The sequence below is a fragment of the Periplaneta americana genome, chromosome 2, assembly GCF_040183065.1.
Source record: "Periplaneta americana isolate PAMFEO1 chromosome 2, P.americana_PAMFEO1_priV1, whole genome shotgun sequence".
NCBI classification, from domain to species: Eukaryota; Metazoa; Arthropoda; class Insecta; order Blattodea; family Blattidae; genus Periplaneta; species Periplaneta americana.
This window is the reverse complement of record NC_091118.1, coordinates 10,332,179-10,356,807: the sequence shown is the minus strand read 5'-3', so window position 1 is coordinate 10,356,807 and position 24,629 is coordinate 10,332,179. Positions and strand designations below refer to the sequence as shown.

The 24,629-nt window shown below is 38.2% G+C and overlaps 1 protein-coding gene across 1 annotated transcript in view; it reads left to right on the top strand.

Moving 5' to 3' along the window:
- The window catches only part of LOC138695351 (serine/threonine-protein phosphatase 6 regulatory ankyrin repeat subunit C-like), a 38,192-nt gene extending 27,925 nt beyond the window's left edge, over positions 1-10,267 (top strand). Inside the window, exons 5-8 of the mRNA XM_069819772.1 lie at positions 5,462-5,726; positions 6,029-6,091; positions 8,137-8,211; positions 9,437-10,267. Coding sequence (XP_069675873.1) covers positions 5,462-5,726; positions 6,029-6,091; positions 8,137-8,211; positions 9,437-9,958 — 925 coding nt within the window. The 3' untranslated portion in view covers positions 9,959-10,267. The remainder of the gene's footprint in view (positions 1-5,461; positions 5,727-6,028; positions 6,092-8,136; positions 8,212-9,436) is intronic.
- The last annotated feature ends 14,362 nt before the right edge of the window (positions 10,268-24,629 follow it).

The window sequence follows — 24,629 nt, the reverse complement described above, 5'->3', positions numbered from 1 at the left end:
ACGTTGTGTCTTAATTTTTTGATTGTGACAACCAGCAGTGGAAAAAGTCCAAACCCCTCACCTAAACATTAACAATCCACCATTGCTTTCCAACTCCTCGTTTAGATCAGCACAGTAAGTATGTCACCTCGCCCTGTCTGATAACCCTGATACGCCACTGACTGCCGCTAGTGTTTCCGCTACTCATATGCACATCAATTCTACGGCCATTTTTTTGCCCTATATTTATTCTACTCATATTGCAAAAGTGGTAAGTTTCAAGATAAGGATTCGTTCCTTACGATATGCGATGAAACAATCTTAGTCTACTAATCTAGACTTATCCTTGTACACCCCTGCCTACGGGATCTGACATTTACAATATAGAGGCCATCAGGCACACCTGAGATATTTTTTTTTACATTCAGTGTTTCTTCATAGTCTACATGCATAATTAACTTCAAGCAGAAAATTGACCCAGATTTAACTTATTCTTATAGGCCTATTAAGGGGAGAGGATGGTATTTTTTTTACAACTTTTTTCCTATTTGATGTAAAATATTAATTTTTTGTATACATACAGCTATGAGCTCTCTACATGTAGAGAGCTCATAGCTGTAGCAATTCAACCAAAAATAAATATTTTGAAAAAAAATGATTTGGGGGCCCAGATTTGAAAAAAATAATACCCAATGCAGGATTTTACTAAAACCGATATATCAAACCATTTTTAAAGGTAGATTAATTCAGTTTCTGCAATGTACTTGCAAAAGCATGCTCTACAAACTGTCTGTAACAGAATTTTGATATTTGTCCCTATGTTTGTAAAATAAACAATTAAAATTTAATACCGGTAACACTTTTGTGATTGCCTTTCTTGCAAACAAACGGACGTAGTTTTAAAATGAAATCAAGTAACAAAATTCTCTTACAGAGAAAAGTTTCCTAATAGTCTAAAGAATGTGTTTTCTGAATTTCATACATGTATCTTTAATAGTTCAGAAGGTATGTCTATTTTTGTCTGGCAATGTAGCAAAAAAATGAAGTTACCATAAACCGATAAAAGGAGGTGAGTGATTTAAAAATCCATAAGCAAGAGTTTAAAAATGGCGTCGTAACATCCGATAAGGGCACAAATACACACGAAATGTTATGCAATGCATTCCACTCATGTCAAAGGGTATTTTAAAGATTTTTTTTTCGAAAATTCTATTTACCGGAAACAACAATAAAAGGGGACGAGTGATTTAAAAATCCATAACGCAAGAAGTTTAAAAATGGCGTCTCAACTCCTGATAAGGGCACAAATACCCACAAAATATTATGCTATGCATTCCACACATATCAAAGAGTGTTTAATTTTTTTTTTTTTAAATTCAATTTACCGGAAACAACAATAAAAGGGAGCGAGTGATTTAAAAATCCATAACGCAAGAAGTTTAAAAATGGCGTATCAACACCTGATAAGGGCACAAATACACACGAAATGTTATGCAATGCATTCCACTCATGTCAAAGGGTATTTTAAAGATTTTTTTTTTTTTGGAAAATTCTATTTACTGGAAACATCAATAAAAGGGAGCGAGTGATTTAAAAATCCATAACGCAAGAAGTTTAAAAATGGCGTATCAACACCTGATAAGGGCACAAATACACACGAAATGTTATGCAATGCATTCCACTCATGTCAAAGGGTATTTTAAAGATTTTTTTTTTTTTTGGAAAATTCTATTTACTGGAAACATCAATAAAAGGGAGCGAGTGATTTAAAAATCCATAACGCAAGAAGTTTAAAAATGGCGTCTCAACACCTGATAAGGGCACAAATATACACGAAATGTTATGCAATGCATTCCACACATATCAAAGAGTATTTAATTTTTTTTTACTTCAATTTACCGGAAACAACAATGAAAGAGAGCGAATGATTTAAAAATCCATAACGCAAGAAGTTTAAAAATGGCGTCTCAACACCTGATAAGGACACAAATACACACGAAATGTTATGCAATGCATTCCACACTTATCAAAGAGTGTTTAATTTTTTTTTAATTCAATTTACCGGAAACAACAATAAAAGGGAGGGAGTGATTTAAAAATCCATATTGCAAGAAGTTTAAAAATGGCGTCTCAACACCTGATAAGGGCACAAATACCCACAAAGTATTATGCTATATATTCCACACATATCAAAGAGTGTTTAAATTTTTTTTAATTCAATTTACCGGAAACAACAATAAAAGGGAGCGAGTGATTTAAAAATCCATAAGCAAGAAGTTTAAAAATGGCGTCTCAACACCTGATAAGGGCACAAATACACACAAAATATTATGCTATGCATTCCACACATATCACAGCATATGTTTATTTTAAAATTAATTACTCAGTGCTTACTTAAGGGAAAAAATTCCTCTATTCAAAACCCAACTCTCTTTCTTTTTAAAATGAGGAGAAACGAGTAAAGTATTGACACACAAATCTCTGCTGGCTTTGTTGGCTGGTCCTTATAGGACTGCCATTTTCAGGCAATGCAGTCTATATTATATTCCCATGTTCGTTATGGACAGCAGCGAAGGACTGAGTGGTAAGAAAGCGGATCAACTTGGCAGTTATACACTCTGCAATGTTTCCAATTGTTATTTATTATTTCGAATATCAGGCATAGCTTACAAGTTATCACAGATCACAACTGTAGGACTATACACACGGACACAAACAGCTGGATGGACGAGAAAGACAGACAGACAGGTAATTAAGAAAGACAGAACCTTTATCACACGGTGAGTGGATTGTTGTTCAACCTCTGTGAATAGTATAACAAGCTGTTGACTTGTGATACCAGTCACGTGATTTATCTATACTGATATCTTATTAATATTTATTTTAAGATGAAAGTCATTGAGTTATCTTACCGTTAGGCCTACATTGCAACTTTATTTATTCATAACTCTTTCTCCTATTTGTTATCTTCAAGCACCACTTGTTATTATCCACTCTTCCTTGCTTGTGTAAGCTGTCTCACAGCTTTATCTGGCTGTTTGTTAACCGGTAGATAAGGCACTATATAACTCCTCAGAAACAGGGCTGCATCACTACTAATTCTCGTTTTCAACCAAGTGGTTTTTGGTTCGAACTTCTTCACTTTTCTCGCCGTGTACAAAGTCTGTGGACGATTGTGTTCGGAATTGACCAGAACTCCGTCACTGTTGGTAGCACCGTTCTTCGTTTCGCTCAGTGTTAACATAACTTCATTTTCAATTCACAAGGTAAGTTCTGGCTGTAACAACAGCTTCTTCTTCTTCTTGTTCTTCTTCTTCTTCTTCTTCTTCTTCTTCTTCATAATCACTTATTATAATGACGTAGAAACTGATCATAATTATAGATTTGCAGGCTGGAAATAAAATAAAATAATATATTATTTAATTTGATACAAAACAAAAAACAAAAGCTAAGACGAATAGCAAAAATTTCAAAAATGGCCAAGAATTTGGTACTAAAACTGCAAAAATGAAACTAAAACGAAACAAGTCCAAAAACTGTGGGTTTTACAGCCAGAAGTCAATGATGAATATTTATGTAATCTATAGTCCTATAGTAGGGCCTAACAATATCTGTAACTTCTTAGATAAAAGGTAACATGCTAGCATTGTCCAGGCCTTGGCGATTATGGTATTGTTCTAGCACTACTGATATTTCAGGATGTGCAAAGAAGCAACTGTAGATTTCTATGGTAACGAACGTGTGAAGTTGTTACAAGTATCTACATGTCAAGTGTGGTACTGTAATGAACTGCAAACAAGAGAAAATCAGTAATAAATGTTAAAGTAACCTAAACAGTGGCGGCTCCTGCATATTACTTAAGAGGAGGAAAGAAATTAACAGCACGAAATGACACCTTCTTGAATGAATCTACAAATTAGCCCACATGCAATAGCAATAATCTGTTCTTGTAAACTGAGTTTCCTAAATTGTCCAAAATATATTATGATTTCACTTCCATTCATTGTTGAATAATTGCACAAATTAACAATTACAAGGAAATTCACAACCTCGTAGCATTTTTCGAGCACACTACAGCATCACACGTGTTGGAAGAGACTAGCTACTAACTCGTAACCGGAACCGTTTTACGGAAATGGGAATGGGAAATAATCTGAGGAAAGCGAGAACACTGCACCCACCCACGTGGTCTGTGTTGCCACATGTACATTTTACAAGTTCAGTATCACATACTTTTGAAGAATGTCAGTTCTTGTAAAGTCATACTATCATTATTGTTCAAAGCTGCCGGTGGCCGATTAATTTTTTATGTTAAAAATGATGTAGTTTCAAGTGCCTACTTTCAGTTTCAAATATATTTGTACAAAACTGACAACTTGGCTGTTGACTGTCTAGTAAACAATGAATAGAAGTGAATTTCAGGGGCCAACTACGTCGAACTACTTCCTCTTTGTTTTACATAAACCCGACTTTAACTTTCAAATATCCACGAAAGTTTCAAACCATGAATAGTAGCCTATGTAAAGTGCAATGAATAATATTTTTGATTTATAATTTTTAGAAAAAGTTTACATGGTGTCTTTCATAGCGTTGCGTTAAAACTGTTTTTGTTGTGCCTCCTACTAGATGTGTGATAGTCCGGTTGAATGCAACATCGTTAGATGGCAGCGGTAGCGAGCTTGCTGCACGACCAGTCTGTTTCTATTTCCCGCCCATGACTGATTCAGAGGAGGATCTCCTCCCTCTCCGTTCATTTACTTGCTTTAAAACTCTGCTTCTTTCTCTGGCCGCTAGTGCGCTGTTGTCTGTGTGTGTTAACTGCAGTAGAGGAGGAATGGAGTGCCTTTCCTCTACACAGACAATCTCGCATCTTTCTCACAGTTTTCTACAGTACATGAGCGCGCGTCGTTTAAAACTCGATCAACCGAGATTTCTTACAGCTGTGAACTTAACAATTATCGAATCTTCCTCGAATTTCAAGGCACATATTTTATTTGGTATTTACTTTCAAAAGAAGAAAATGTGAGGAGGACGTTCCTCCCTTCCCTCCCCCGAGAAACCGCCACTGAACCTAGATGCGATTTGTCTAAACATGGGAACGTAGCTAATGTGCTCACAGCTCTATGATATTCTGAGGCTAGCCCTTGACATTAGGCAGGGGGGTGAAGCTGTATTATTGTCGTCCAACACTTTGAGAAGGAATTTTTACATACTTGGTAACATATTTTACCAAAGCGAAGTACTTGATAGATGGAAGTGACCTTGAAAGCTACAATCCCAATTTTTGGTTTTGTGATTATTATTCATTTACAGGAACTACTCCAATTCTAATACCATTTATAGTATGTATTGAAACAATCAGAAATATAATTCGAACCGGAACATCCCTTACAGTAGCTGTAAGATAGATAAGTAGGCCTACTAGTAATTTTTAAATAATATTTCAATGCTTCACTGTTATTCTTGCTTTCTGGTGTACAAGGATGGCAAAGCCCAACCCTATTCCCGACTTGAAACAGCGAATGAAGACCCTGGAGGGACAGGTTCGACTGCTGCTTCCTGTCATAGAGGAAGTCAGGGTCCTCAAGGAGAGGTTGGACTCGCGGTCCCTGCATGGCCTGGAGGCAAGGAAGGAAGAGGAAAAAGTAGGGAGCAGCAACGACATTGAGGAGAGATTGAAGCTGAAAGAGAGGGAACTGAGAGAGACACAAGCTGAAATGAAGGAGCTGAGAGAAGAAACGGAAAGAGTAAGAGTTCCGCTGTTGCCATATTTATAGTTACTGCTGAACACCTTAGATTGGGTCACAGTAAGGCTTTATTCCACAGAACTAGTTGCTCGTACCAGACATTCAGAAAATGGATGATGAGGGAAATTGGAAAGGAGTTAAGACCAGTTTTTAGATATGTAGAAAATGCGAAGATAGAATTAGAAATGTCGTGTTGTTTAGTACAATACATTCAGTAGTTGGTTGTGAGTTATTCTGTTTCTCATCGTACTGCCACCTTACTGACTGGGCTACGTCTGAACCTGATTCCTTTGTGGTTACAGGAGAAAGTAGAACTGAGGCAGAAATATGAAAGAGAGCACCAGTTGCGGCTCCAGCAGGAAAATGTAAGTGATGAGCTGTTACCATGGTTACAGATACAGTAATTGGACAGTTGAGGGTACAGTGAAGATCGGACCAGTAAGCACGAAAAACTTTAAAATAGGCAGACATGCAGACGCTAAGGTGTGTTCAAATGGGCACTTAATTGAATGATAAATATGGGTACTCCATTATACAGGGACACCATTTTATTTTTACTAACATTTTTAATATTAACCTGGCTATATCCTTGGATTAAGGTCTACAACCGGAACCACTGCTTGTTCCCCCTTCTAAGACTGGAGTTCGATGATACTGGCGTAAAATAGAAATCACTCTACTAGGTATAGGAGGGAAGAAAAGTAGTTCATCCATTTACGTAAACTAGGAATTATCGCGATTTTGAGTTGGATAATTTTCATTAGGTTTTTGTTTAATCAAAATACAGTACTGTATTAACACTTAGTGTTTTTACTAACGAATTGAGCTATCCATTCGGACGTATTCATTATGCAGTATATATTATACTGTCTACAGCACATTAGCGTACAATATAGAGAATGAAGTTAAATTGAAAAATAATCGTAATATGGATATTTAAACACATTTTTGAAAATGGTGGCCATTCATTTCGATACAGGCTTCAGTTCTTTTGTGCATATTATCGCACTATAGACTATTGTACCTAATTCCAGTTACCAGTTTCGTCCTTCGTACTAGTAACTCATGTTGAAATAATTCTGTACCTACTCTATAAAAGAGTACCTTACGTACTGTAAATTCAATCTTCACTTCTGCCCGATCCGAAAAGATAAAATTACTCAGACATGCTATCTACTGTCCGTCCAAGTGGTTTTGTCGCAGGATCGTAGAAAGGAGGGGGAATCACGTGACAGTTAATTACTTAACGAGGCCCGTCTGTTTAAGTTATTTTAAACAGTTGTATAATATTACGTAGACGTTCAATTCCTAACAGAAATTAATGTTTTCAGAAAAGAGCTAAGACAGCCGAGCTACTAGACTTTACAGAGAGGCGAACAGAAGCAGGTGGGGGAAACCGGGATGCGACGTAGGCAAACGGACGACAGTACGTGTGCGAAAATAAAATTCAATATTGAAAGCTCTTTCGTCACTGGAAAACGCGAACATATTTCTGGAACGTACTATACTCAGTAACTCAGTACTGCACACGCGTCCTCTGTTCTGTGTGGAGAACCATTGGAAGTTTACTAGTAGAGGGGGTGAGAGTGAAGTATATTAAAAAATTCAGGTACAATAAAAATTGAAGTAAAAATAAAATGATGTCCCTGTATATCGCAATGTAGTGACAGTAAGCGTACTGGCAATATCTGAAAGACGAAGATGGCGATAGCTAAGTGACAGGAGGCCGAGGACAGTGAAGAGGTTTGAGTGGGTTAGGTGAGGGGATAGCTAAAGTGTGATTTATATGTGCTTTTTGTATTTGCCTTGAACAAGCTTCGTTATTCGCCGGCCAATTTGCTGGCTATATTTTCTAATGAAGCTGCTTATTTATTTCACTAGCGTCTTATTTTGAATTCCCACTGAGTAAAATACAGGCAATGAAAGTTGAACGTGTCCAATATTAATGCTCAGTCAAAGCGATAAGCCGGTTGATTTTACTAGCAGCTTCCAAAGTAATGGGATGTCAGGACTTCAGGGACTGAATCTCTGAACAACTGGTGAATACATCTGCCTTCAGTGCAGGCATGAGCGGTGATACAGGCAGCTGTCTACAAACCACATTTGATAAGACACACGTGTGGCATGATGTGTTGTCCTTGTCCTGTATAACTGGGTCCTCCAAGGGTAGTTCCTTGAAATACAAAGGATAACTTATGTTCTCCGAGCTTGTGATGAAACTTTTTAGAGAAAATTATATGCAGGATGAGAGGTTTTACTTTAAAGCCTTTATTCGTAGGTAGCTGTTGTCTCATTTCCTGATGCTGTATACCGGCCATCAGCTTGATTCCTTCATGAAACCTGTTGCTTCAAGTCAGACTATCACCTAACTAGCTGAGCTTTCTCTAAACCAGAATTGCTTATATTACAGAGTTACCAGCAACACCTGGGGAAGCTCCGACAAAAACTGGAGTCTGTGCGAGAAATGAGGCGCCAGATGGAAGAAGTAAGTGTGACCCGTTACCATGGTTACAGTTACGAGGGAGTTTACCAGCTCTATTTAGTCATTTCAAATTTTAATAATGATCAAAATAAAAATAGTTACAATAAAAAGTATTATTATTATTATTATTATTATTATTATTATTATTATTATTATTATCACAAAATCATCATCATCATAATCATCATAATCATCATCATCATCATCAAAATAGTCATGTTTCTAATCAAGTTATCGGCATTTGAGTTTTTTCTCAACCAGATTTGTTTTTAATTATAGAGTAAGGAGAAGGAACTGCGAATCCTACGAAAAGAACTGCAGGTAGAGCCTAAAAGGCGAGGAACTGAAGAAGGTGGCAGATGACATGCAAGCTGCAGTTGGAGAGCAAATTTAATTTCAGTTTTCAGACTAGAACTACTACCACCACTTTATTACTGCTACTACTACTGCTATAACTACTAATAGTACTGACATTGCTGTACTTATGGCTACTGTCTCTACTACTGACATTACTGTAGTTATGGATACGGTTACTACTACTGACATTACTGTAGTTATGGATACTGTCACTACTACTGACATTATTGTAGTTATGGCTAGTATCGCTACTAGTGATATTTCTGTAGTTATAGCTACTGTCGCTACCGCAGACATTACTGGAATTATGCCTACTGTCACTACTACTGACATTGCTGTAGTTATGGCTACTGTGTACTACTGACATTACTGTAGTTCTGGCTACTGTCGCTACTAGTGACATTACTGTAGTTATGCCTACTGTCACTACTACTGACATTACTTTAGTTATGGCTACTGTCACTACTATTGACATTGGTGTATTTATGGCTACTGACACTAATACTGACATCAATGTAATTATGTCTACTGTCGATACTACTGATATTACTATAGTTATGGCTACTGGCACTACTACTGACATTACTGTTGTTATACCTACTGTCACTAATGTTGTCATTGCTGTAGTTATGGTTACTGTCGCTACTATTGACATTTCTGTAGTTATGCCTACTGCCACACATACTGACATTACTGTAGTTATGAATATTGTCATTACTACTGACATTACTGTAATTATGCTACTGTCACTACTACTGTTTACTGTAGTTGTGGCTACTGTCACTACTACTGCCATCAGCTTCACTCAGCCTAGTGAACTGTCACCTAGCTGACTGAGCTTCCTCTGACCAGATTGTTTTGTCTGCTGCAGGAGCTCAGAGCTGCGGCTGAGGTCAGGCCCAACCTACAGCAGAAGGACAGCGAAGGCAGGACTGAGCTACACCGGGCAGCGGAGCGGGGGGACACACACAGGGTGCAGCTGCTCCTGGATGCAGGCAGCCTGGTGAACGCCGAGGATCATGATGGCCGCACGCCCTTGTGGCTGGCTGCACGTGAAGGACGCCAGGATGCGTGCAGGGCGCTGCTGGCTGCCGGGGCGCGGCCGAATATGAAGGGAGGACTATCTGGCGGCATTGCTCTGCATGGGGCTGCATACAATGGGCATCGTGCAGTGTGTGAGCTGCTGCTGGCAGCTGGGGCGCGGCCCAACGAGCCTGCTGATGCAAACCAGTGGACTGCACTGCACTGTGCAGCACGTACTGGCCACGCCCCAGTGGTGCAGCTGCTGTTGCAGCATGGCGCAGAGCGGGGGGCGAGGAATAAGGAGGGTCGGACAGCCCTGGACATAGCCCGTCAGATTTTCACAAAAGTGGAGGCCATGCTACAGGAGTGAGCAGGCGCAGTGCTGACAACATGACAGCTATACCATTATAGCACAGTAACCAGCGGGAATGTGTTGTGTTTTCATCACTGCTCTGCGTGTAATGCTGTTACTTCATTGCTCTAGGCTGTCGTTACTTTCGTGTTGTGTGGCTTTGTTGTGATTGGAGCTTGATACGCCACTGACGATTATTATTATTATTATTATTATTATTATTATTATTATTATTATTATTATTACCATCATCAACATTCGATTGTCTTTATAATTATTGTTCAAATTGCTGTACACATTGTCCAAATAAAAATATAAAAAATTGTTGATGTTTGTATCACTGTCCGTGTAAGACTTATACAGAATTATTGTTATTATTGTGTGATTGTGATACGCCACTGATCGTTCAGTATCTCAACTAGACTATTTCAAGCACAGTAAGTTAGTTGCCTTGATGACCTTGATACGCCACTGGCTGCCGCTAGTGTTCCTGCTGCTCACATGTACATCAATACTACGGCCATTTTTATTCCTATATTTTTTCGCAATAAGCCTATCAGAAGAAAAGCATTTCTGTAGGCATCAATGTTTCTGCACGAACTCGACATTCACAGCTAGAATATTAAAATAATGAAATAATCCTTCCTTATCAAAAACAAAACAAAGCTAGCTCACCTTCTAGAATATGTGTTCAAATTGGTAGCCCTCAGCTGCTTTACAATGTGTCACTCGATCATAGAAATCAATTAAGGAATGACTTAACCAGGCTTTAAGGAATATCTTGTAACAATTCCATTTTTATTTAGAAACATTGAATTTGTACAGAAGTATCAAGTGTGGGTACGTTTTGAAAAGCTCTTAATGAGTACTATTCAAAAGTAAAATAATATATTGGGTGTTCCATTTAAAATAAGAGAGTTGGAATTACTTCCGGTTAAACCGGAAGTAGAAAAAACTCGGTAATACCATTATTGAGTTCCTAGTATATGGTTATACCCACATACCAAGTTTCATGTCACTGAACCGTATGCTTCATAAGTTATTTAGGTGGTGCGAAACTTTTAACTAACCCTGTATATATGGAAATATCCCCGCGCTCTCATGGTTAACATTCGGCAGGTCTTTGAAATTTAATTGCGTTATTGTTTTTAATTTCTTATGTCGCCGCTCCAATCACTCGCCTCAATTTCAATATTGCAACCAATAAGCTGCTTCCATTATTAAATGACACCTATGAGGGCTATCAGCGACTGCTTATTCAATATATTCGCAGCTACCCTCCATATCTGGAGGCCGTCTCCTCTATCCGCAACCTGAGGACGCGCCATGCCGTGGTGATAGGGACCCGCAATACACGGAATAATAATAATAATAATAATAATAATAATAATAATAATAATAATAATAATAACAATAACAATAATAGCCATTTAACAATATAACAAACTAGTGCTTATTCTTATCGAGGAAGTAGATGTGACAACGTGACGCTTAGAGTGAAACCTACAGAGCAACAATCGGTCGGAAAAATTATGTTTCAAAAGGACACCGCTCGTTATCTTATGATGCCGACATGGTAAGCATGAGAGCGCGGCGATAATAGCTACAAGTTATCACAGATTACAACTGTAGGACTATAGACAAGGACGCAAACAGCTGGATGGACGAGAAAGACAGACAGACAGACAAGTAATTAAAAAGACAGAATCTTTATCACACGGTGAGTGGATTGTTGTGCAGCCTCTGGACACGATAACAAGCTCTTGACCTGCGATACAAATCCCGTGATTTATCTGAACTGATATCTTATTAATATTTATTTTAAAATGAAAGTCATTGCGTTATCCTATCATTAGGGCTACATTACAACTTTATTTATTCATAACCCTTTGTCCTATTGGCTGTCTTCAAGCGCCACTTGTATGATCCACTCTTCCTTGCTTGTGTAAGCTGTCTGACAGCTTTATCTGGCTGTTTGTTAACCGGTAGATAAGGCACTATATAACTCCTCAGAAGCAGGGCTGCATCACTACTCATTCTCGTTTTCAGCCAAGTGGTTTTTGGTTCGAACTTCTTCACTTTTCTCTCCGTGTACAATGTCTGTGAACGATTGTGTTCGAAATTGACCAGAACTCCGTGACTGTTGGTAGCACCGTTCTTCGTTTCGCTTAGTGTTAACATAACTTCCTTTTCAATTCACACAGGTAAATTCTGACTGTGTAACAACAGCTTCTTCTTCATAATCACATATTATAGCGACATAGGAATTGATCATATAGATTGGCAGGCTGGAATTCTTACTATTCACATTATGTTGGTAGCACTGGTTATTGATAAATCCACCTTACACTCAGTAATGGCTTCATGTAAGGTCACATGATCACGTGCCCTCCCAACTGTAAGTGGAATTGTCTAGGTTATGCTCGTAGTTTTGCATTTTTCCATTCCCTGCCTAATGTTATTGCTGGGGCCTGTTTCTCAAAACTCGTGGACTAGTAATACCAGTCTGTACAGTAGTAATATTAGTTTTTTCACAAGTCTGTGTTTCTGGAAACTACAAGGGTAAAGTAGTAGTTACCAGTTCAGAGACTAGTAATATTAGTCGATTTCACCATTTCACAAGTGATTTTGTTTCTCAAAATGCTAATCTAGTTGATTATACTAGTATTTAACAGGAATATTCCTACAAGACTCTAAAGACTGGTGATTTCTATATTATCAGTTACCAGAGACAACCATTCTCAGATAATTAAAACAAAATATTGTATTTATATTTTTTAAATATATTATGTGGTTTAGTGATTCCGATTGAAGTGATGAAGTAGTTGTGAGAAGAGCTAGCACTGTTTAAATATAATGAACAGTTTAGATAAAGTGCTGAAAAGCTTGGAGAGTTGTTAAATATAGTGGAACGTGCCATAACAAGACACACAAATGGAAGTCATGCATTATCAGCAAAGCTTCAAATACAAATTGCTCTACAAATTGGGATGTTGATTATTTTCCAATGCCATCTAGTGTTTTTGTCCTAGACCAACAACACATGCAGAATTTTTTCCTAATAATCTAATACCAATTCATCAACTGCAGTAATTTTTGCTGGCTTTCCTCCTCCACAGCCAGTTCTTCCGGCATTGTCAACTTTAACCTACAAATTAAATATAAAACGACACTAATTTACGAATTAGATCAAATGTAAAATTGAAAAAAAAAAAATAGCGAATTCTTCATCAAGTCATAAGCTGCATTCGTGTCGGCAGTAGACCCACTAGCTACATAATATGTTCATATTATGATAGTAACTGTGAACTTGAATTCCTACTTATCAAAGCTGCTTTCTTAGTGTTGGGCCAGTAAGTGTCCCTAATGTATGCATAATCTTTGTTCTGAGGTATCAGTCGCACAGCCTCACACATTACAACATTTTTTGTCCATTCGTTTACTTTATAATTTTTTTGTTATTATGCTTGAAAAAGCCTGAATAGTGTATCCTTTGATTCATTAATAATATTTAGTATAGTTAATTTGCTTTCAATTGATGGAATTTCAACCGAAGAGAGAAATAAAAACCAAAACACAAAACAACTTAGCCTTCTAACCTCAAATAGCAATACCTACCAATGACTATAAACAAATGAACTCAATCAGCTGACTAGTGAAAAAAAATCATGTGACTAGTAAAAAATTGCCACAAGTTACTAGACTGGTGAAATAGTTTGAGAAACAGAATCTACTAGAGCTGGTGAAATATACTCTGGTAACTAGTAACTGGTGAAATACTAAACAAGTATTTTTGAGAAACAGGCCCCTGTCCGATCAGGACTGGCACTTGCAGCAATGTGGCAACAAGGGCTGGTCACATTTCCACAGCGGACTGCTCTTGTCAAGCTGTTTTCTCTTCAATGAATACGCGTACTTCTGGTTGGTGTGGGCGGTGGGTAGCAAGGAGAAAAATTTTCTTGTCTTCGGTCAGAGAGATTTTGTGACTAAAAACACGAGAAAGTAAAACTCCAAAAAGTAAAACCATTTTCCACGCATTGGCGCCACTGTATTACTTACTTACTGGCTTTTAAGGAACCCGGAGGTTCATTGCCGCCCTCACATAAGCCCGCCATTGGTCCCTATCCTGAGCAAGATTAATCTATTCTCTATCATCATACCCACCTCCCTCAAATCCATTTTAATATTATCTTCCCATCTACGTCTCGGCCTCCCTAAAGGTCTTTTTCCCTCCGGCCTCCCAACTAGCACTGTATATGCATTTCTGGATTCGCCCATACGTGCTACATGCCCTGCCCATCTCAAACGTCTGGATTTAATGTTCCTAATTATGTCAGGTGAAGAATACAATGCGTGCAGTTCTGTGTTGTGTAACTTTCTCCATTCTCCTGTAACTTCATCCCTCTTAGCCCCAAATATTTTCCTAAGCACCTTATTCTCAAACACCCTTAACCTATGTTCCTCTGTCAAAGTGAGAGTCCAGGTTTCACAACCATAAAGAACAACCGGTAATATAACTGTTTTATAAATTCTAACTTTCAGATTTTTTGACAGCAGACTGAATGATAAAAGCTTCTCAACCAAATAATAACAGGCATTTCCCATATTTATTCCGCGTTTAATTTCCTCCCGAATGTCATTTATATTTGTTACTGTTGCTCCAAGATATTTGAACTTCTCCACCTCTTCAAAAGATAAATTTCCAATGTTTATATTTCCATTTCGTACAATATTCTGGTCACGAGACATAATCATATACTTTGTCTTTTCGGGATTTACTTGCAAACCTATAGCGCTGATATCATACTTTATTTATTTCTTTTTTGTTTTATGGTTAAGTTTGCCCCACTTAACAGTATGTTTCATGTATCCACATAGACTACACATCTAGTTAACTCCTTATCCTACTTTTACGACGCGTAATTTACACGCACTTGCTGTTAATATGACGTAGGTGCGAATAAATGATCACACAGTTTTATTGATGAAGGAACCTTATTTTCAATTTTTAAAATTGCACTTGTATTTGCATTAGATAGTCACTGGAGCAGTAAAATCAACACCAATCACAACCATACAAATTATTACAGAAATGATCCAACTTTATACGAAATTAATACGAATGCCAGTTGATAATTAGGCCATGCCAGTTGATAATTAGGCCATGCCAGTTGATAATTAGGCCATGCCAGTTGATAATTAGGCCATGCCAGTTGATACTTAGGCCATGCCAGTTGATACTTAGGCCATGCCAGTTGATAATTAGGCCATGCCAGTTGATACTTAGGCCATGCCAGTTGATAATTAGGCCATGCCAGTTGATAATTAGGCCATGTCAGTTGATAATTAGGCCATGCCAGTTGATACTTAGGCCATACCAGTTGATAATTAGGCCATGCCAGTTGATAATTAGGCCATGTCAGTTGATAATTAGGCCATCCAGTTGATACTTAGGCCATGCCAGTTGATACTTAGGCCATGCCAGTTGATAATTAGGCCATGTCAGTTGATAATTAGGCCATGCCAGTTGATAATTAGGCCATGCCAGTTGATAATTAGGCCATCCAGTTGATACTTAGGCCATGCCAGTTGATAATTAGGCCATGCCAGTTGATAATTAGGCCATGTCAGTTGATAATTAGGCCATCCAGTTGATACTTAGGCCATGCCACTTGATAATTAGGCCATGCCAGTTGATAATTTGGCCATGCCAGTTGATACTTAGGCCATGCCAGTTGATACTTAGGCCATGCCAGTTGATACTTAGACCATGCCAGTTGATAATTAGGCCATGCCAGTTGATACTTAGGTCATGCCAGTTGATACTTAGGTCATGCCAGTTGATAATTGGGCCATGCCAGTTGATAATTAGGCCATGCCAGTTGATAATTAGGCCATGCCAGTTGATAATTAGGCCATGCCAGTTGATAATTAGGTCATGCCAGTTGATAATTAGGCCATGCCAGTTGATACTTAGGCCATGCCAGTTGATACTTAGGCCATGCCAGTTGATAATTAGGCCATGCCAGTTGATAATTAGGCCATGCCAGTTGATAATTAGGACATGCCACTTGATACTTAGGCCATGCCAGTTGATAATTAGGCCATGCCAGTTGATACTTAGGCCATGCCAGTTGATACTTAGGCCATGCCAGTTGATAATTAGGCCATGCCAGTTGATAATTAGGCCATGCCAGTTGATAATTAAACCATGCCAGTTGATAATTAGGTCATGCCAGTTGATACTTAGGTCATGCCAGTTGATAATTAGACCATGCCAGTTGATAATTAGGCCATGCCCGTTGATAATTAGACCATGCCAGTTGATAATTAGGCCATGCCAGTTGATAATTAGGCCATGCCAGTTGATAATTAGACCATGCCAGTTGATAATTAGGCCATGCCAGTTGATACTTAGGTCATGCCAGTTGATACTTAGGCCATGCCAGTTGATAATTAGGCCATGCCAGTTGATAATTAGGCCATGCCAGTTGATAATTAGGCCATGCCAGTTGATAATTAGGCCATGCCAGTTGATAATTAGGCCATGCCAGTTGATGATTAGGTCATGCCAGTTGATAATTAAGCCATGCCAGTTGATACTTAGGCCATGCCAGTTGATACTTAGGCCATGCCAGTTGATAATTAGGCCATGCCAGTTGATAATTAGGCCATGCCAGTTGATAATTAGGCCATGTCAGTTGATACTTAGGCCATGCCAGTTGATAATTAGACCATTCCAGTTGATAATTAGGCCATGCCAGTTGATACTTAGGCCATGCCAGTTGATACCTAGGCCATGCCAGTTGATAATTAGGCCATGCCAGTTGATAATTAGGCCATGCCAGTTGATACTTAGGCCATGCCAGTTGATACCTAGGCCATGCCAGTTGATAATTAGGCCATGCCAGTTGATAATTAGGCCATGCCAGTTGATAATTAGGCCATGCCAGTTCATAATTAGGCCATGCCAGTTGATAATTAGGCCATGCCAGTTGATAATTAGACCATTCCAGTTGATAATTAGGCCATGCCAGTTGATACTTAGGCCATGCCAGTTGATAATTAGAGCATTCCAGTTGATAATTAGGCCATGCCAGTTGATACTTAGGCCATGCCAGTTGATACTTAGGCCATGCCAGTTCATAATTAGGCCATGCCAGTTGATAATTAGGCCATGCCAGTTGATAATTAGGCCATGCCAGTTGATAATTAAGCCATGCCAGTTGATAATTAGGCCTACTGGAGAAGCTGCGACCAACACAGAGAAAATTTAATAGCATAGTCTGGCTTATTCAAGAAGTAAATTTATACAAAATGATTATAATCATCATCATCATCATGAGCTTATAGTTCCAGAAGAACTGTTATGGTCTACAAAAGTTCTCAGCCCATCTTTTCATTGGAAGTGCATTTGATCTCTTGCCTCTAGTATATATTATTTTAATGTACGGAAGTGCATATGTTATTTCCATGCAGATATTCTACGTCATCATACGATGAAAGAGTAATGGAACAGAGAAAAATTTTCTCCGGCACCGGGATTTGAACCCGGGTTTTCAGCTCTACGTGCTGATGCTTTATCCACTAAGCCACACCGGATACCCATCCCGGTGTCGGACAGAATTGTCCCATTTTAAGTTCCAACTCTTGGCTTCCCTCTAGTGACCGCCCTCTGCACGACGTCATAAATGTCCATAAGTTATATGTGCTGAGGTGCACTCGTTATGAGTGACTAGTTGGCCGGGATCCGACGGAATAAGCGCCGTCTTAAATCACGGAGTGATTTACGCATATCATATATATTATTTAATGTACCGACGTACATATGATATTTCCATGCAGATATTCTGCCAATATTTGAGATTGGAGAAACTTGTTCGATATGAATTCCATTGGGACACCAAACATCCCATATTTACGAATATTATAACGACAGATAATGCTATAAATGGTGTTGAACATGTTTATTGTTTAAGAGACACTTACCTACAGAAGAGCCTAGAGAATTCTGTCCGCCACTGTACAGCCCAACACACCGTCCTTCCACCAGCTCCTTCCAGTGGTTGTGACTTCCTTATTTTCAGTCGTAGCGTACCACGTCTGCATAAGACCACAAGCGGAGAGAGGAAGACGAAGGCCAACGAAAGATGTTCAGATAAGAGGCTGGAACATGTCGTGAGGCCTAAACCATGTTGCTAATGACGACGACTTACTTTCAAGGGCTGCTTGTGCAATTTCATGACGTTCAGTTGCCGCATAATCAGTAAGAAGAATTCCGTTAAAATTTACGGAAACACTTTCCGTAGAGAATAAAAGCACCGACAACAAACAGCGTGTACTTGCTTACAAATGGCTTTTAGAGAACACGACCTCCTTCAAGTCCATTTTAATATTATCCTCCCATCAACGTCTCGGCCTCCCCAAAAGTCTTTTTCCCTCAGGCTCAGTTCTCACAACTAACACTCTATACGCTTTTCTGAATTTACCCATAGGCCATAGGGTACACCGGGATAATTTGAATACCCGGGGGGAATTTGGATAATGTTAAACATTTGCAAGTGTTGCTAGGAGATTCGTGTCGCCACCTTATACTTTTTATAGCAAGAAGTAGTGTGCAGGCTTTGCACAGCATAATGGTACAAGTTAGCAGAAAAATCAGTGAATCCAGGTGTCTGTGTAGTCATTTGTCTTTATCTAGGCTACGTAGAATGTGAACGCTTGTTGTTTCTGTGATTTATAAGTATGTGTTGTCTTGTCTTAAGCTTTTGTGAAATTAAGGCGTAAACAATGAGTTTAACATAACCTGATCATGTTACCTGCATGCATTAGCTATCGCCTCGTTGAACAGTGGCGCATTCTGTTGCATAGTTTTTGTATCAGTTTACGATAACTTTTTATTGACGCGCGAGGAAATTCTAATATACTTTCTTGGGGAAAATTGGATACAGTATTAAACACACTAATATTTAATTAAACACAATTTTAAGACATTTCCATTATTTAAGATGATAACCTAAATTATTTGAAAAATTACGCTCGAAGGAGCGGAGTAAAGAGAGAAGGGTGGCTGACGATATGGTGTCCGTTATAGGATCTACACATATATTTCAGGTCTCATACATAGGTTTATATAGAAAATTAGCCTACAATCAAAACAAAAGGAGGTGAGATGAATGTAGTATCGCCTGGAATGCTACCCTGATGTCTTTATTACATGCATAGGCTATGATATCGACTCGAACATAGACCAGGCACTCAATTTCGCATTGCTGATGGTTTGAGTAGCTATCCAGATGCTACAACTGCGATTCCGAATATTGTTGCTTTCTTGGAAGATCCGTCTATTTTCCCAACAACATCATCTGATATAGCTACAGAACTGCCAAGCATGACATTGTGCCAAGAGTCCATAGGAGAAGATGATTGGCCCAGAGCAGAGCTAGAGTCATCGTTTGATGCATTTATTGGTAGACATTTGGAACTGTCAGTACAAGATGGCTGTCTGTTATGGGGCTCAAGAGTAGTCCCCCCCTCCAGTCTTCAAAATCGTGTAGCTACTAAATTACTCCATAACGGCCATCCAGAAATTTTCAATATGAAAAGTTTAGGTCGTAGCTAATATGTTTGGTGGCTGGTTTTGGTGCATCAGCTGAGAGTATTGTTAAAACCTGTGCAGTTTGTCAGCTGCCACGTCCAAAGCTGCCTAAGCAAACTGGCTCATCGTGGGGAAAAGAATCCAAATTATATATTGGACTGATAATGGATTGGCTGGGCCGTTCCAGGGACAAAACTTCCTAGTTTTAATGGATGACTTTTCAAGATGGTTGGAAGTTGTGCGGCTTAACTCTACAAACACTAAAGCCGTTATTCTATCACTCAGACGCATTTTAGGCACACATGGATTACAATCAACAGAAGTCACTGATAATGGCACACAATTTACTTAAATGGCATTTAATATGTTCCTACAATGGAATGGAATTAAACATGCCACTACAGCCCCGTACAATCCATGTCCTAATGCCGAACGCCAAATTCGTGAAGTGCAGAACTCGTTGAGGGGGCTCTATCGGTCTTGGGAAGTTCCATTATCAAGATTCTTGCTGAGGCAACAGGGGAGCTGCTTATGGGTAGGATCAATCAAACCAAATGGTTTCCATAATAATAATAATAATAATAATAATAATAATAATAATAATAATAATAATGATAATGATAATGATAATGATAATGATAATGATAATAATAATAATAATGATAATAATAATAACAATGATAATAATAATAATAATAATAATAATAATAATAATAATAATAATAATAATAATAATAATATTGACAAGCTGTCAGTGGAGTGTCAAGCTGCTTCACAATGGGTTGAATAATTATGAATAGTAGGAAGATTATGCACATTACGCTTAACATACAGAAGGCAGTCGAGAATAAACATTGACGGTAACGTGTTATGCTCTAACCTGGATTCCAACCCACGACCGAGGCTTCCACATAGTATTGATTTACAATTATCAATAGCAAGTGTAGAAAGCTCCATGTTTGTGTTGTTTTCCCTGGTTACCATGGAGCTATTGATCTAATATTAATGAATGTGTGGAAAAGTGGCACATGGGCAGAATTATATTTCTCTGTTGTGAGGTAAACATTCTGAGAAATGAGGGCGACAAGCGAGCCATATACGAACACTACGATGTTTCCTCCCCAACGACATGAAATTTGAGTCTTTCGAATTTGAAGAATAATTTGAGTTCTTCAACTGCCTCTAATAAACCTCAGCACAGGTTGGTAATCCGAAAATATTCCCTAGAAAGGAGTCATTGATGTTTCTAGTAGCCAGAGACATTGCCAGTCCTGGTGTTTGTGATACGACCTGCTTAACAAAATGTGTATCAGCTCTGCCAGAGGTGACATCTGCATGTCATTCCGTCTGTACCGGTATCTATGTTGTTTGCTTTCATCACAATTTGCTGGATGGCAACTTCTTGTTTCCATGGTTAGCTACCCAAGCTGCTCATTTCCAGAACAGATGAAGGCGAACTGACTCATGACATCTGTCCCTCTCTTAGCTAACAATTGTGTTTCGTTGTTTTTTAAGCATTATGCTCACCACACTTCAGAATTTAATTGGTAAACCTGTGGCCCGTGTACATAGTCGTAACTCACAGTCTACATCAAAATCCGTTAGCACTTATTTTCCTCTTTCCTTCACATTTATTTGTATCTCCGTGACATGTTTCACTGTTCATCCAGCCAGGGATTCAGTCGCGTCACAGACTTAATGGCTTATTTATTGATCATGCTCCAAAGCCTCCTAGAGCAATCACGTGACCTTGCGTTGTGGGCTGTGGTTGGGAATCCCGTAGCTGTTTGCTGCATTGCGGGCTTGGCTGTTGAAGTATTTGCCAGCTTCTTTGCTATCCAGTGTTTGTAACGCATCTTATTGTGTTTCATAGTAAGTGGGGTTGATATTGGTAAGTTATGTATCCTGCAGCAATTCTAGCATTCCTTATTGAAACAATAGTTCGAAGGAAAACTTTATTATCCTTCTTTCTTACATTTTGTGTAGTTACCGTATCTCTTTACCACAGTGACGTGTTACAAACCAGGTCTGTAGAGTGCTCAGTCAAACGCCACAAATCTGCCTCATTTCCTATTATTCACGATTAGGCCTAGATGTAGCCTAAGCATTCAAAGTTGATAGTTTTCTCATTTCAGATAATATTTGAAGATTTTTGAGTTCATTAAAGATAGCACACTTACTATATTTTTTTTTCTGTGAGATTCATATTCTGTCAATAAACGATCAACCAATGCTATCAGTAATTTGTCGGCAGACCGTTGCACGCTTTCAGTAACACAGAAGAGGAAGCAGTCTGGATTTGTACACGAAATATACTGTATCATATCTCGTTCACTTATAATTTATTCAGTTTAAGTATAGCGTACGTGTAAATATGTTCCCATAAAAGCTGTTTGTGTGATGCAGTGAATTCTGGTTCCAGTTTCCTGATTCGTCAGTCTCGTTGCCTTGGCAGCTTCAGCATTCCCTGCGCACTTCTTTCCAGTCTTGTAACTCTCCACGTTTCCTTGCAGAGTAAGTATAAATATCAGTGCTGAAGTCGTATTTTAAACCAGCGTTTCTCAAACTTTTTGAAGTGGGGACCACTTTTTTAATTCAGAACAGTTCCGCGGACCACCTTACTCTTGTTCCCTTCGAAAGCAAATTTATCATTTTTGTAGCATATTTTAATACCGTTTTATTTATATTTTAAAATAGAATTAATTAATTAAAATAAATTTATAATTCAATTAATTGTATATTATTATTAAGTAATTAAGTTTATGTTAATAGAAGAAAATTCATTTTCGTTTTTTTTAAATAATCCAAGCCTATTAGAGTTTGGATAATCTTTAACTTATTAACTAAAAAAAAATGTTGGTACTCAAATTAATGAGATGGATGAGCTTGCCGATTCTTTCACAGTTCTATATTTGGACGTCTAGATATTTCATTAATGGCACTATAATTAATATATTTCTTCACACACAGCTTCTGAACTATTAGCACTGCCTAAATGAATCGCATCATCACGCTCCTTTCTTTTCAAACATCGGATCGAAGCCAGTTTTTCATTGTGTATAACGGGCACTGTTTAACAGAGACATGGACAACTACTAGCGTGTACCACATAAGAAGGATTTCAAACAAATAAGTGCTCACAGGCAAGAAACGAATCGACAATGCGCAGAATCTGTTTTAAGTTACTTGTGATTGGCCACGAAAAAAAATATTTAGAAAAGTATTGTAATTTGAATTTCTGGATCTGATTCGCCCGGATTTTAAAATAGGCGGAGTGTAAAATTTCTTATATCGTTATCTGAAAAAAAAAAAAAAAAAAACAGAAATAAAAAGAAATAACGCAGAAACAAGTAAAGATGCAATTTGGCACGTTCTATTTTGGTGTACGACGTACAGCATGTCACCATTTCCCATATCAATGTGCAGACTGGGTGTCGGAAAAACTATTAAGAAAGTCATAAATACGTGAAAAGATTCAGTAAGTTACTTTGGTCCTCTGCTATGAATTCGGGTGGACCCTGGCTAGGTTACAGGTGCGGCGCCAAATGTGCAGGAAATGATGGCGAGAAGCACCACGTTCATAGTGCTTTAAATCCCTCTTTTGTTGCTGAGAGTAGAGTGGGAAGTCGATAGACGGGTAGGTAATAAATTTCATAAAATGTCAGTACTTGGATTAAAATTGAAAGGCGATTGCCATGTGTCATTTACAAATTCAGAGATTTGCAGCTAGTGTGATATGCAATTCGTTTGAATTTTATTTTTTCTTCTGTCTTTTTCGAAGGACCACAAGGTCAGACCTCGAGGACCACAGGTGGTCCGCGGACCATAGTTTTAGAAACGTTGTTTTAAGCTACTGTGAGGATTTTCTTTAATATACAGATATAATTCTAAGCCTAATACATGGACTAAGTGTGATGAAACAAATTTAGACATAGTCTGTAGATTGCATTGTCATAATAGTTATAGTTCCACTATATTCATTATTTTATAGTTTTTTTCTAATTTGCAGATATACAATAGTGTTTGCATTTCAATAATGGATTTCAGTTTTCTTGTATCATAATTCTTTCACTAAAAGATAATCGACTGGATTTTGCTGATTTTGTCGCAGTTGTTGCCTGGTTCTTCTTGGAGTAAGGCATTTAATGTATTAGACATAATATATCGACTATTATTATTATTATTATTATTATTATTATTATTATTATTATTACACCTTACATAGAGCAAATTGAAATTGTCAACTAATGATATTTCCAATTATTTATTAACAAACTATTGTTGAAGTTTATTTATGCGCCTACTAGTGGTAGTTTTTATAAACTAAATTTTCTTTTAATAACTATTCTGCATAAAAAGTTGATGTGTTAAAATCTATTAAATGTATTGTAGTGGACATGATTTTTAATTCGTAGAAGAGCTTGTCAATGACATCCGACTTCCTTCGAGTCATTGTAAACTGCAGCTGATTTCATCAGTGCTTATAACAACTTTCCTTTCAATTAACCCAGATCTGGGCACCAAGAGCGAATTCTACTCTCTCACGGGGAGCCATGTGACTTCTCTTCAACCCCTTTCTTCCCCACCGAACACCGCGCAGCGTTGATGCCGTGATGGATCAATATTAAGCGTCCCAGTTTAGAGTTTGGATTCGCTCCCGGTGTACAGCCCTGAGTTAATCAATGCTGATGAACTCACCGGGTATCGAAACTGGTGAATATGAAGAATTGCAGCTGTCAGGTTTGTGATTGCTTGCCCTGTGTAGCGCTTGGTGGACGACAGGGGTGCAATAAGAAGTTAACAGAAAATCAACAATGTTGGCACATTTTACAATGCCTAACGGGCTTGCCAATAGATCAAACATAATGCAAATGAAGACGATGCCCTCTCACATAGGCTTAATCTAATTAAGAGTAGAAAACTGTGTATTAAAACACATATTTACTTTAAGATTTTAGTTAATTTCACATTACGTGACGTGGATTTTCAAATACTGATTTGAACTATCCAAATTAGCTTTATGATTATTGTACAGACCGTGTCGAACGGGATGGTACCGCTATTTTACAAAGTCCCGGTAATACAAGGACA